Below are 14261 nucleotides of genomic sequence, written 5' to 3' on the forward strand. Positions count from 1 at the left end.
CACATTCACCACCGCCACCACCACCACTACTACTACTACTTGGGTGGGTGTCAGCTTTAATCACTTTATTCACTAGAAATCTAGTATCCCTGTATAGTAGCCATAACAGAAAATAAGACATAAATAAGACATAATATAGACTCACACATTGGGAATTGTTTTTACTTCCTGTTCTGTGCAGTACTTCCTGCATTGGCTGTTGTCTCGTCAATGCAACATGACTGACACCTAGTGACCAGTGTAGGACACTACAACGTCTTTGAATGCGTCTTCTGAATAATGCCCCATATTTGTATTTTAGTTAATTTAATCATTTTTATGCTGGAAAATGCTTCATTTAGGCCAAAAAAACACATCAAATTTGCTTTTAAAAAAACAGAGTGAGGCCGTGCTAGTCAAAGAGCGACTTTGCAAAGGATTATATACATACATATATGTAAAACCCAATAATGTAATTGACATTAATATTAATTTAATATTTACCTCTTTGCGTTAATCGTAATGAGTGGTTAGCATGTTGGCCACACAGTCAGGAGATGGGGAAGACCTGGGTTTGAATCTCCGTTGAGCATCTCTGTGTGGAGTTTGCATGTTCTCCCCGTGCGTGCGTGGGTTTTCTCTGGGTACTCCCACATTCCAAAAACATGCACGTTAGCTTCATTGGCGACTCTAAATTGTCCATAGGTATGAATGTGAGTGTGAATGCTTGTTTGTCTATACAGTGTAGCTCTATTCCGCCCTCTGCTGGCAATAAAGTGTAATGACTACCTAAGCAGACTCAATGGGATTCCCCCTTGTAATGTTCTTCATTTTGTGTTTATATATACAGTAAGTTATCGTGTTAGATTTTTCTTTGAAGTCTTTAATGTTTTCATCTGCATTGTAAAAGCACTTTGGCTTGTATACATAAGTAGTAGTAGTAAATAAATGACTATTATTATATTATCATTATCATCATTTTACTATCATTGTTATTATTATTACATCATATTGATTACATCATATTTTATTTGCATTTTATATTTTATTGTTTTTATTGTTTTGCTTTTTAAGAATTTAAAGAAATGTAATAGCGTTTGTGCTGCTAAGGTAATTACGCATGGGGTAGCGTCATTATGTAACAACACGGCAACTCATCGCGTGATTTGACCGGTGTAAAGCTATCTGACAATACATGACATTTCCTAGTATCACCCTTTCAAAATAAACGCAGTAAACTGCGATGCCGGGCGAACGCCATTTATCACTGGCCTTCTCGGTGCTGCTCCTTTCCCTTGCGGTACCGTCCTTCCTTGAGGTGGCTTGACACAGCGAGCGTCGCTGCGTCGACCGGTGGAGTCAGGGAGGCGTTGACGCAGCCTACCGCCGCCGCTGGACGCTACACAACTTGCCGTCGGTTCCTCTAGCTAGCCTCACACCCGGCCGTCACGACCCCACGAAAGCGGGGCGAAGCGGGGCTTTTACCGTGGAGAATCCGGCTTAAAAATATGATAAAAAACGGACACCACAATCACAACCATAGGCACCCCCACCAGGTGAGCACGCCGGCCGGGAAGGAGGCGGGCTCCACACCGGGAGCTGCAGCGTGTAGTCCGGAGAAGAGGAGACGGAGGGTCCGGGTGTGGTGCGATGGCTGGTGAGTCGCTTACCTGTATGGTGGAATACGCACACTTATTTTGGCCATTTGACTTTGACATGTCGTGACATTAAAAGTGTGTGTGTGTGTGTGGGGGGGGGGGACTTGCTGCAGTCTCGCTCGATTGTACCCTCGCTGCCCACTTCATTAGGTACACCTGCATCGTCCAATGCAACACCTGCAGTTTCTCATCACAATCTTAAACGTATTAGTGTCAGCTACAGTAAGCCATTAGCATTGCAAACAGGCGCTTTGGGTTGTTCTTGTGCAGGTTTACTACTACTACTACTACTACTACTACTACTACTACTAATAATAATAGTAATAATAATTACCTTCATCACATGAGTGTTGTGGCGGTACACTGTAGGCCAGTGGGTGGGCAACATGCAGCTCGGGGGTCAGATACTGTACGGCCATTTCATTTTTAAAAACACTTAACCCTCAAATACACAAAGGCGTAATAAATAATAATAATAATCACACACACTTGGTCGTATCAGGTCACACAAACGTGCGTATTAGTATGCATTGGATGCTACACCATTTTCGGCCACACATTGGACACCCCATCCTATAATATTTAATTACCGCTACCTTTCATACCTAATTTGACCACAGAATCCTGCAGTATTTCCTGAAATAAGGCAAGAAGATGGAAATTGATGGTAATGATCAATACTTCAATAAAAAGCAAGTACTGCCACATGTTTTTCTTTTTCTTTTTGTAGCATTTTTAAAGTTTTTTTGTTTGTTTTTATCCTCAACAGTCCTTTAGTTTTTCATGTTCCACACCAACTTTAGTTTGTGACGTCTACTAGATATGCTCATGAATGCCCTAACCCAAACCCAAACCCTAACCCTAACCCTAAACCCTAAACCTAAACCATTTGCTGTCATCAGGACATGCAAATGTCTGTTCACCGCCATTGTGTCCATCGGCAGCGCAACATTCGCGATGAGCCTTTAAGATGCCCGCTTGCTCTGCTCTGTGGCGCGGCAGCAAAAGTCAGTGTTTTGATTTTGCGCGTGCGAAGGCCCCCGGATTATGGCGCCTTTCACGCGTAGAATTGGGGTTATGTATGCGCGGCTTTGGAGCTGCTCTTTGGCGGAATGTTTCAGAATGTTTGGGATGCCAGAATGTTAACCGCTGGGGTGAGCATGCAAAGAGAGCCAATGTCAACATGGCTCCACCTGCACCTGCCTCGCCACCCCCGTGCGGCCCGTCACTGAGCATGTCGATGGAGACAGCCCCCGCCCACAGACACGCACACACGCACACACGCTCTCTCGACCTTTAGCGTCGTCAGCTACATTCCAAGGAGAGCGCACAATCACGGCGTCTGTTGAGGACGCGGCCCCCTTCTCTCTGCTCTCATTGGTCACGTGGGACAGTGGGAAGGGGGTCAAAGGTGACTTGTCAGAGAATCATCAGCAAGGAGGGCTAAAGTCCTCCTCCACGCTGTCCTCTGCTGAGGTGGCATAAGTGGACACAAGGTCACTCCAAACATGTGACGGTTAAATGTTATTATTATGATTACCTCCACCAAGGAAGGTTATTCATTCCTTTGTCCCGCCTACACGTCTTCATTTAGTTTCATATCAAAGTTGTATTCTGTTTATTTGTCATATTCATTCCAAATCATGATGCTCTCTTTTCTAGTGGCTAGAAACTTACAGAAATAAACATCAAATAATGTCAAAGATTTATATTTCATGAAAATTAAACTAACATTTGAAATTGGCAAAATGATTCCTAAATCCATTTTTTATTTGTCATAAAATGTATTCCTTAGAATGGGCAAATAAGTCAAAATGATCAAAATAATTCAAAAAAGATATCATTCTGTAAAAATAATAGTGCTCTTTCATAGTGGGTCCACATTACATCAATAAATAAACACTGTACCGTACGATATACATCAAATTATCTCAAATATTTTTTGTATTTTATCAGAGTAAAAATGACATTTGAATTAGCAAAATTATCAATAAATCAATTGTGGGTGACTCAGTTTTTTTATTAATTTTTAAATTTATTTTTTAAATAATGTGCAAATAAATAAATGAAAAGGCGACATTATCAAAATTCTAAAAACAAATCTTATAAAAATAATATTGCTCAATTTTTTAGTGGGTAAAATGTACATCATTAAATAAACAAAATATCAAATATTTTGTATTTTATCTAAATAAAAATACAACTTTGAAATGCCAAGAATATCAATATATCAGTGATGGGTGACCTTATTTGTTTAATGTATTATAAATAAATACATGTATGTAGTTTTATAAATAATGAAATAAAAAGGGGACATAAACTTCTAAAAAAAAAAAAAATCAACCATTGAAATAAGCATTGAAAAGAAGTCAAATGTAAACACATACCGTCCATGCACGTATAAGATTAGAAATAAAGTATACATTCTGGAAAATAAGAGGAAATTCCCATATTTCAGAATCAATGATGGACCACCTTTCATTTTTACATCATTAAAAAAACAAACTACCTTTTATAATGGACAATAAATATTAAAAAAAACGACTATATAATACATTTTTTCACACAGGACTTTATCAACATTGTAAAAATGACAAAACAAAGTTTTATCAAACAAATACACACGCTGTCGGTCAAAAGGTTTACAACAGCCCAATTTGTGCAGTTATTGATGGAAATTTGAGCGGTTGAAGTCCAACGAATAGCTTGAAATGGTGCAAAGCTAAGTGGTGAAGTGTCAGGGGGTTAAAAAAAACCCAAAGGCAAGGTTACCCAAAAGTGGAAAAATAATGTTAATTATGTCAACAATTTCAGGCTGTTGTGGTTGATGGAGCCTCGGCAGTCGGTCCAACTCATTCCTACTTCTGGAGTACTCACTACCTCCTCTGTCTGTGTTGGGAACACTGTGGTACCGCACCCTCGTCAACATCAGTACACCAGCATCGTACCGCAGAAAGTCAGTTGTCGCTACAAAAATGGCAAGAAAAAAAAGGCAATGTATATAATAGAGAATATAATAGAGTACGTACTAGGGTCTGTAAAAGGATGACTAGATAACAGAGTCGCTGTGTGGAGCTCCTTCTGGCAGACTGTTGGCTTTTGTTATCTTGAGAAGTTCAGGCCACGTCCGTCTGGGTGTCCGCTGACCGGCGCTATTAATAAATCATTCATCATCTCGCTGTGACCCGGTCACGGTGTGTTGGCATGGGTGTACTCTCTCGCCTGTTAGTTTGTTTGCATCCACCAGCCCTCAGAAGTCTTACATCAGAGCATCTTGCCTTCTTCTTTCATTCACCTACAAACGGCTTCCCCATGCCATGCAAAAGAGCCCAAAGGGGGCGTTTCTCATGGTTATGTTTTATGAACTCATTCAATACCAAAGACGTATTTGCAGTATATGTGTTTATAAACCCCAACGCCCATCCCAACAACGTATTTACAGGGGGGGTTTTGTGTGAGAGGCAAAAAGAGGTGATGATGCAACTCTCCACTAATGGATGTCACTTTTCCAATCAGTTTTAAGTCATTTAAGTCATGGCAGAAGTGCATTTGATAAGAGCTCAGCAAAGATCATGTGGATGGGAAAGTCACACACGACAGGAAGGAGGAAGTGGGAGAGCTTTTAGGAGTGTAGCGTGCTGAAGGTTACGCATTGTAGGGGAATTCTAACGTACACACAGTTCACTTCATGTACTGTAAATAGTTGATGGGGTTGTATTTGACAATAAATTGTTATTTTGACGTAAAACAAGCCTATTGTGTGTTGTTTATGTCAGTTTAGCTTTTACGATGGCAGTAATTGTAGAAAGCCATCAAACGCACGTAGAGGTAAAAAAGCTGTGTGCTGAGTCGGTCTGCTTTCAGTACATGTTGCACTTTAATAAAGCCTAAAATGTTCTGTACAGTTTGAACCAGTACTAGAAGTTCTATTACATCAGCACAGACAGACACAGCCTGTTAAATGGGGTGGGGGGGTACGTGTTGTACATACTGTATCCACCTTGGCAGCGGTATCAAAGCTGCGTTTCCAACTCTGTGTGTTACTGTGTGGCAGCTACGACATGGTTCACTACGGTCATTCCAACCAGCTGCGCCAGGCCAAGGCCATGGGGGATTACCTCATCGTGGGCGTGCACACAGACGGTAAGGCTCCCTCCGCACCCTCCTGGCTGGTGTGAATGTGTGAGTGTGACTGGTTGTCTTGGGGGGCTGTTAATTGATTTTTGTTATTGTACGGTTACCTTTTAAGCACCGTTTGTTTGTTACTTTCAGCAGTTTTGCACATGACTCTTGCGTTTTGGGACGGATACGGATCCTTTTTTGGGTTTTGTTAGCTAGCAAATTAGCTTGCAGCTTTTACGCCAAAAAATATACAATACCCAATTTCCCATTTGAGAACAGACTGAGGAAGGAAGAACATTTTGGAAGTTTGGAACTGGCCAGAGATGTTTTTCCCCAACGTTTCAAAGAGTAGTGGATGGAGGGAGGTAGAATCAATCAATCACGGCTTCCCTCCATCACGCTTTCTCAAAAACCTATTCGTAAATCATCGTCGTTTTGCGGTTGAATGCGGCCTATGATTCGTCAAAAATGTGAATATTTTAAGCAATTGTTGGCCTACATGAAGTATTTTCAAGCATAAAAATGGCTAATTGAAGTCAAATGTAAATATAAGGCATTCACTGTAAGATGTTGTGATGGTATGTAGTATTCCACCCTGGCCACTAGGTGTCAGTTATGTTCCACTGATGAGACAATAGCCACTATAGGAAGCCTGTGCATAACCCACCCAATGCTAGCATGTGTGAGTCTATATTATGTCTTATTAGGCCCTATTGAGACTGTTTATTATTATTATTCTTTTTTTATTCCGTGACTTTCCTCCCATTTTTGAGGGCCTTTACATGCATGAAAACTCACCAAAATTTGCAAGCGCGTCAGGTCTGGCAAAAAATTTGATAATTACGGGGTCCCAACACAAACTTCCAAAATTCACTCAGTAGCGCCCCCTTTAAATTTAAAAAAAATTAGCCCATGCCACCAGTTTCATGGATTGTCCCGAAATTTGGTGGCGACATCAATCATGACGGGACGCACAAAAAAGTCTCAAGAACCCATATTCACAAACAAACTGGAAGTCGGCCATTTTAGTCGGCAGCAGCGATTTTGAGGCGAAAACCAAAGGTTGTATTTCGACAAACTTGTTTATGTTGTATTTTCTCTTGCTGCTGTATGTCTACTATATGGGATAATAGGAGTGTAAAGGTGACAATAGGGATGTTATTTCATGTCAGGAGGGCTCTAATCATGTTAAAACCCATATTTATAAGGTCGTGAACAGGTTCTCTATGCTCTAATATGTCTTATTTTCTCTTATTATGTCTACTATATTGGATAATGGGAGTGTAAAGGTGACTATAGGGGTGTTATTTCATGTCTAGAGGGCTATAATCATGTTAAAACCCATATTTATAAGGTTGTGAACAGGTTCTCTATGCTCTAGTATGTCTTATTTTCTCTTATTATGTCTACTATATTGGATAATGGGAGGGTAAAGGTGACTATAGGGGTGTTATTTCATGTCTAGAGGGCTATAGCAACGTCTTTAGAAGTTCATAAACTGGTTTTCTATGGTCTAACTACGAAACTATTCCGTGGATAAATAAGGAATCTATTCCATAAGGAATTCATTTAACACAGTTGTGTCTGGAACCGAGTAAACGCGTGTAGTCCACTTGCATTGGGGCCCGGCCAAATGGGGTGGTGACCCGAGGGACCCAGCAGAGGGAGGTGCGGTAACGCACGCGTGCCGTAAAAGTGTGTTAGCACACACAGGACAGCTTGTATGTTTGGAATTGTTCTGACCATGTGGGTGTGGTTCTCCAGGTGAGATCACAAAGCACAAGGGCCCGCCCGTTTTCACTCAGGAAGAGCGCTACAAGATGGTGCGGGCCATCAAATGGGTGGACGAGGTGGTGGAGGGAGCCCCCTACGTCACCACGCTGGAGACGATGGACAAGCACAACTGCGACTTCTGCGTGCACGGAGGTACAGCATCCGCCGCTGCTGTCTCACAGACACGGTTCTTATTTGCAAGCTCTCTCGTTTGTTTGCAGACGACTTAACGCTGACCGTCGACGGCAGGGACACGTATGAGGAGGTGAAAGAGTCAGGACGCTACAGGTACAGCTCACCTTTTGTCATGGCGATGTCACCGTGGGGTGAAAACAACTGAAAGAAATGACGAGTTAGTGATGAGTACACAAAGGATTGTGCTTCATTTTTAATAACACTGAATTAACACGAATATAAGACACAATTTTTACCCAGAGAAAGTCTCAGCTTGTCTCACCAGTCAGACTAGATAGGCCAGCTCTAGTCCAGTTCATGCTCAAAGACTAGGTGGGACACCCACCAGTCAGACTAGATAGGACAGCTCTAGTCCAAAAAACGTCTTTCTTTCATATTTCAACTGCATGTCACGTAAGCGACATTATTCATGTAAAATGACCGTTTTTCTCGTTAGATTGCAACTTTTTTCTCTCTCTTTTTTTTTAGTTATATTGTTAGAATGTGTAGGGGATACCCGGGTTAGGGTTTGGGTCAGCGTCGGTGTTGGGGTCTAGGCTAGAGATTTATACATGCAGATGAGAAGGTGGCGCCAAACTCACACTCGGGTTGTTCTGCAGCCAAGAAACGTGATTTCCCTTTTTCATTCACCTTGTTGCAGAGAATGCAAGAGAACACAGGGAGTTTCAACCACTGACCTGGTGGGCAGGATGCTCCTCATGACAAAAGCACATCACAGCAACATTGTGAGTACATTCCCTCTTGTGTGCATTCGGATGGAACCACATGAACTTCCTCTTCACCTCCTCTAGGATGCTTCAAACTACCAGCAGCACCCAGACAACTTTGGAAAGGTTGGTATTTATGGTCACGGTGTTAGCAGGCAGATTTGTCAAAGAAAGAAAGAAATTTGTACTGTGGCGTGTCTGTTTTGGATTATGGGACTCCAATGGTCAGAAGAGCCACAGTCCCTGGACGGGCGTATCTCAGTTCCTGCAGACCTCCCAAAAGATCATCCAGTTTGCTTCGGGCCAGGAGCCGCAGCCTGGCGACACCATCATCTATGTGGCCGGGTCCTTCGACCTCTTCCGTATCTTTCACTGCAGAGAGCGAGGCGTTCACTGGCCACACAGTCCGTTTTCACATACTGTTTAAAATTATATTTCATTATTATATATTTCATTATGTGGAAGTGCGAATTCATTCCAAACGGTATGCATGTTGGAAAGCAATGAAACCATAAACATAACCATTGCTGAAAAATCCCAAATCTATTTTTCTAATAACAAAAATATTTTTTTCCTGGATGAAAGTGAATAACTGACATACTTAACATACTTAACTACCGTAACATACTAACAAACGTACAACAATGATGTTATGCTTTGTGAGATAAACGGGGCAGAGACAGAAATATGACAAACCTTTATTGAAGTGGATAGTAAATATTGTCAAATATCTCAAAAAATAATAGGAAAATGTATTAAAAGAAAAGAAAAGACAAGTAAAATGAAAAATATAATTTTAAAATAATATATGAATGGAAATAGATCCAAGGTAATTGCTTGACAATTCTATGCTAATGTCAGACGTGTGGCTACAGAAAAAAGTAACAAAACATCTTGAATGACGTGTGTTGTAATGGAAATATTGGAAAATATACAGTAGTCAAATATTTCAAACAGTCAATCATTTTTCTATAATTTATTATACATAAATAAATCAATCAAAAACACAAAAAATTGTACTGTACGTGTTTTTGATTTAAAAAAAAACAAACAACCTCACTGATCATCGATGATATGAGAATGTTAGGAATTGATCCCAAAAATCCTGACATATTGTACAAATATTGTAAAAATATACATTTTATGACATTTTATAATGTATTAATTGTTAGAGCTGCAACAATTCATCCATGATTCATCGACTATCCAATTATGGGACAACAATTTTGGTAGTCGATTTGATGTAAAAAAACAAGATATTCACACACATCAGTTTTAACTTTGGAAAACAGCGATCGACATTGTTAGCTCTTTTCTGATCCGTTGCGGACCAAAGCACAAACTGTTTGTGTTTTCTTCATATTGATTTGATCCAGTAAGGGCAGAGCTATCCAAAGTGCAGCCCGGGGGCCGTTTGCGCCTCGCAGATGATTTGAAACATTTTGCTTAACAAGAAAACCAAGACAAAACCCAATAACAGCAAAAATGGAAAATTCAGCAGTAATCTTCCAAGAATACAGTCAAAATCTTAAGAGAAAAAAGCCGTGTTCTAACGAGAAAAGAATTCGGAATGTTAGGAGAAAAAAATAATGTCATTTTAGTAGCATAGAGTTGAAATATTAAAGAAAAATATGTTAATTTGTAAAAGTCATAATATGTGAAACACTTAAAACAGAAAAGTTGTCATTTGGGGAAAATTAGGTTGGGGAAAAAGTTAGAATGTGGGAAGTCATCATACTATGGGAACAAAGTCATCATATTATGGGAACAAAGTCATCATATTATGGGAACAAAGTCATCATACTATGGGAACAAAGTCATCATACTATGGGAACAAAGTCATCATACTATGGGAACAAAGTCATCATATTATGGGAACAAAGTCATCATACTATGGGAACAAAGTCATCATACTATGGGAACAAAGTCATCATACTATGGGAACAAAGTCATCATACTATGGGAACAAAGTCATCATATTATGGGAACAAAGTCATCATACTATGGGAACAAAGTCATCATACTATGGGAACAAAGTCATCATACTATGGGAACAAAGTCATCATATTATGGGAACAAAGTCATCATACTATGGGAACAAAGTCATCATATTATGGGAACAAAGTCATCATACTATGGGAACAAAGTCATCATACTATGGGAACAAAGTCATCATACTATGGGAACAAAGTCATCATACTATGGGAACAAAGTCATCATATTATGGGAGCAAAGGGGAAGAAAATTTACGAAGATTACATAAGGAAAAAAAGTGAAAAAAAAGGGGGCACCTCATGTGGTTGTGCGGGGCTACTTGTTGCCCGCGGGCACCATGTTGGTGACCCCTGTTCTAGATGATAATGGCATCTTACTGCTGAGTTAGTTTATCCGTAACGGGAAGATGAAAGTGCATGTCTGTGTTTAGTTTGAGATGTCTGTTCACCATTGCCGTGGGGGAGCAAGAGCGAATCAGGAGGGCAGCTTCATGTCAGCTGACTGATGTCATATGACATCTACAAAGTGATGTTGACGCCATCAAACTACCTTCGCGGTAGCTCGCGGGCACCCGTGATATATAACTTGTTAGTATATCTTTACAAACTATCAAAGTGGCGAAGCTGCATCCTTTCATTGTTCACCATGAGGCCCTCGCTGGATAAACATTTGGACAGCCCGGTTACTCGATGAATGGAAACAACAACCTTCAGATGAATCAACTTCGAAAATAACGGTTAATTGCAGCCGCGTTTGGATCAAATGAAATGTGTAGGTCATTCCAGCTGAGTGCATGTGTGCCCTTAAGAACAAGCCTTGACATAACCCTTGACTCCTGTCAGACATCGGCCACGTGGACTTCCTGCGGGCGGTGCATAAGCTGGCGGAGAAGCCGTACATCATAGTGGGGCTGCACTTCGACCAAGTGAGTGTTTGTTACGCCGACGGGGCCAAGTGCACGCTCTCCTCACGTCTGCTTTTGTTTGGCAGGAAGTGAATCGCTACAAAGGGAAGAACTACCCCATCATGAACGTCCACGAGAGAACGCTCAGCGTCCTGGCCTGCCGAGTGCGTTTCACACAATTGCACCGTGACTCGGTTGCGTAGTCGACCTCCTTTAAGCCTTTTTTGTTTTTACAGTACGTCTTTGAGGTGGTGATCGGTGCTCCGTTTGCAGTCACAAAAGATCTGCTGGATCATTTGAAGGTACGCGTGGGTCCATCTCATTCTCCACGCCCTCAACGTCTGCTCTCCACACCTGAAAAGCCGCTGTGCCTGATTCCACAGGTGGACCTCGTATGTCACGGAAAGACGCACATATACCCCAGCAAGGATGGATCTGATCCGTATGCTGTAAGTTATTAGCTTAGATGTTGTACCTGAAGACGAGAAGGCTGTGATGTCATCCCCTGACCCTGCTGGCGTATTTGCACCGTGAAGCGCTGTCTTGTACACATTGCACAGTTGGCGCTCAATATGGCACATGCACCGTTTCTTCAACAACTTCACCAGAAATACTTTTCTTTCTTTGCATTCAGGTGCCCAGAAAGCAAGGGATACTGCGCACTGTCGACAGCGGGAACGCCCTCACCACAGACGCCATTGTGCAGAGGATAACTAAAAACAGGTGATCTGCTGCCCGCCCGCCTCGGTTGGGTACTGCATGGGGCAGGTACACAGTTACACAATTAGTTAGTTACACAAATTATGGATGGCTTGGCGACTGTAGCTGCTGCATCAGCTGCTGACTAACTAAATACACATGTATGATTTTCAGTCTGTTTGGGAATACAAAAATGAAGTTTTGGTGTTTAAATGCGGCTGTTTGAGACGCATCATGTCACGTTTCAAAAGTGTCGTCTTTGATCACAATCTGACATTTAGAAACAAGTACATTTTTTATTGTAGCCACATACTTTGTCTCCTTGTTGGTGTAAAGTAGCAATTTCCAAAGTGTCCCTGTGGGGGCCATTTTGCAGCCCTCTGCACATTCCAAAAATAAGAGAAAAAAAAAAGAGCAGCAATTTTATGAGAATAAAGTCAAAATATTAGGAGAATAAAACCATAATATTAAGACAAAAAAAATATTCCAAGAAAGAAAAGTTGTAATTGTATGAGAATAAAGTCGAAATTGAAAACATTTTTTTAAAAAGTTGTAATTTTATGAGGGGAAAAAGGAATAAAGTCAAAATATTAGGATACAAGAGTACAGTAAAGTTGAAATATTAGGAGAATAAAGTCAGAATAAGACAAAAAAGTAGTCATTTTATGAGAATATAGTCATAAGACATGGTGTAGTTCTAATCTTATGAAACATGTTTATTTTTATTTTTATGACAAAATTAGGAGAATAAAGTCATAACAAAACAAAAAAAAGTTGTAACCTTCCAAGAAAAAAAGTCGTAATTTAACCAGAATAAATGAGGGGAAGTCATTTGAAATGAATAATATGGAAATATTAAAAGTCGTAATATTATGAAAAACAAAACAGAAAGCGATTTTTGGAATAATAGGTTGTGAAAAAGCTGTAATATTATGGGAATAAAGTGACAATATGAGGACACAAAATGTCATGAAGAAAAAAAGCAGCAGCAATAAACCTTGAAAAAGGAGCAAAAATAAATGGACTTTAAAGAGGAAAAGTCAAGTGGAACACAAAGCTGAGATGCTGGCTGTTCTTTCTTGAAATATGTATAGGTTCTTCGCATACAGTATCTACAGTACATGGGTTGGTTCACAAAGTAGCCCCCACGTCCTTGTACTGTATTTCCAGTAGGACAAACTTTGCACACCTCCGCCTGGTGTATTTTTGGATTAAAAACTTTTCGTGTGTGCATTCAGGTTGCTTTTTCAAGCCAGGAACCAGAAGAAGGAGGCCAAAGAGATCGCCGTGATCGAGGCCATGCAGCGACACCAAGTAGAAGACCAGTGATGGAGGCCAGGCTGTTTTGTGGACTCGGAATGAAGAGAAAAAGAAAAGCGGGACGGAACCGTGCGCAGCAGATCCTGCTGCCTGGTTTGCTTTGTCTCGTCTGTAGCGCACGTACAGTATAGACAAGAATACGGAGCAAGTGTTCAATTCTTCAAATGCTTATATTTTTCTTGCCTGCTAAGTATGATTTTAAAAGAGTTTTAAGATGGGATTTGGACTTGCAAGGGGCAAGAGCGAGGACTAAGGGACGGAACCACAACAAGGCAGGGATGTACTGCATTGTACCCGCAACGAGAAGCTGTGATGGAGCGCATGTGATCCTCCGTATCGGACTGCACTGACATTTCACTCACTGTTTTTCTTCGTAGAGTTTATTTCCCTGAAACTAAAACAACTACTGCAACCCCTCTGTGGGGAGTTTTAACAAGATTGCTCTTGATGTTTCACTTTCAGGGGACACTTTTTCTGATCAAAGGCCATTTTAGTGCCCATAAACTCCTCCTGAGGGTCATACACCATTTAGGAAAAAGACACATCATGCTGGGCTGGGTATGGCCCATGTCCCCATGGTTGTCCAATTTAACCCCAGTATGAAATGGGAGTGAATATAATATTTTTGGTAGTATCACAATTTATCTCTCTGTATGACTTACTGTATATATATGTACATGAAAAACCTAATAACATGCCTGTTTGGGATGTACCGTATAGGCAATCATGTGTCATACAACCTGGACTGCAGTATATATTTACTGTTAACAATAATAACATGATTTCATCGACTTATCAATTATGTGAACTTTTTTTAATAGTATGTGAGATATGCTATTGACTGCAAATTAGGAAATCATTCCAGCCTCACACGTAGGATATACCAAAGTAGGACTACGCATAAGCAAT

The 14261-nt window shown here is 40.7% G+C and overlaps 1 protein-coding gene across 2 annotated transcripts; it reads left to right on the forward strand.

The window, feature by feature from the left end:
• Positions 1 to 1332: 1332 nt before the first annotated feature.
• On the forward strand, positions 1333 to 14140 carry LOC129170970 (ethanolamine-phosphate cytidylyltransferase-like). Of its 2 annotated transcripts, none has more exons than XM_054759175.1 (13): positions 1333 to 1636; positions 5692 to 5780; positions 7524 to 7685; positions 7754 to 7820; positions 8368 to 8452; positions 8519 to 8560; positions 8664 to 8796; positions 11272 to 11354; positions 11420 to 11497; positions 11570 to 11635; positions 11717 to 11782; positions 11968 to 12056; positions 13271 to 14140. In XM_054759175.1, the coding sequence occupies exons 1-13, from the start codon at positions 1488 to 1490 to the stop codon at positions 13359 to 13361; spliced, it is 1200 nt and encodes a 399-aa protein (XP_054615150.1). In that variant the 5' UTR covers positions 1333 to 1487; the 3' UTR covers positions 13362 to 14140. The 2 variants fall into 2 exon arrangements, with proteins under 2 accessions (XP_054615150.1, XP_054615149.1); XM_054759174.1 differs by having other exon boundaries at positions 8519 to 8559; positions 8648 to 8796; positions 13271 to 14137.
• Positions 14141 to 14261: the final 121 nt, after the last annotated feature.

This window comes from Dunckerocampus dactyliophorus, chromosome 18 (assembly GCF_027744805.1).
Source record: "Dunckerocampus dactyliophorus isolate RoL2022-P2 chromosome 18, RoL_Ddac_1.1, whole genome shotgun sequence".
In the NCBI taxonomy this organism is placed as follows: Eukaryota; Metazoa; Chordata; class Actinopteri; order Syngnathiformes; family Syngnathidae; genus Dunckerocampus; species Dunckerocampus dactyliophorus.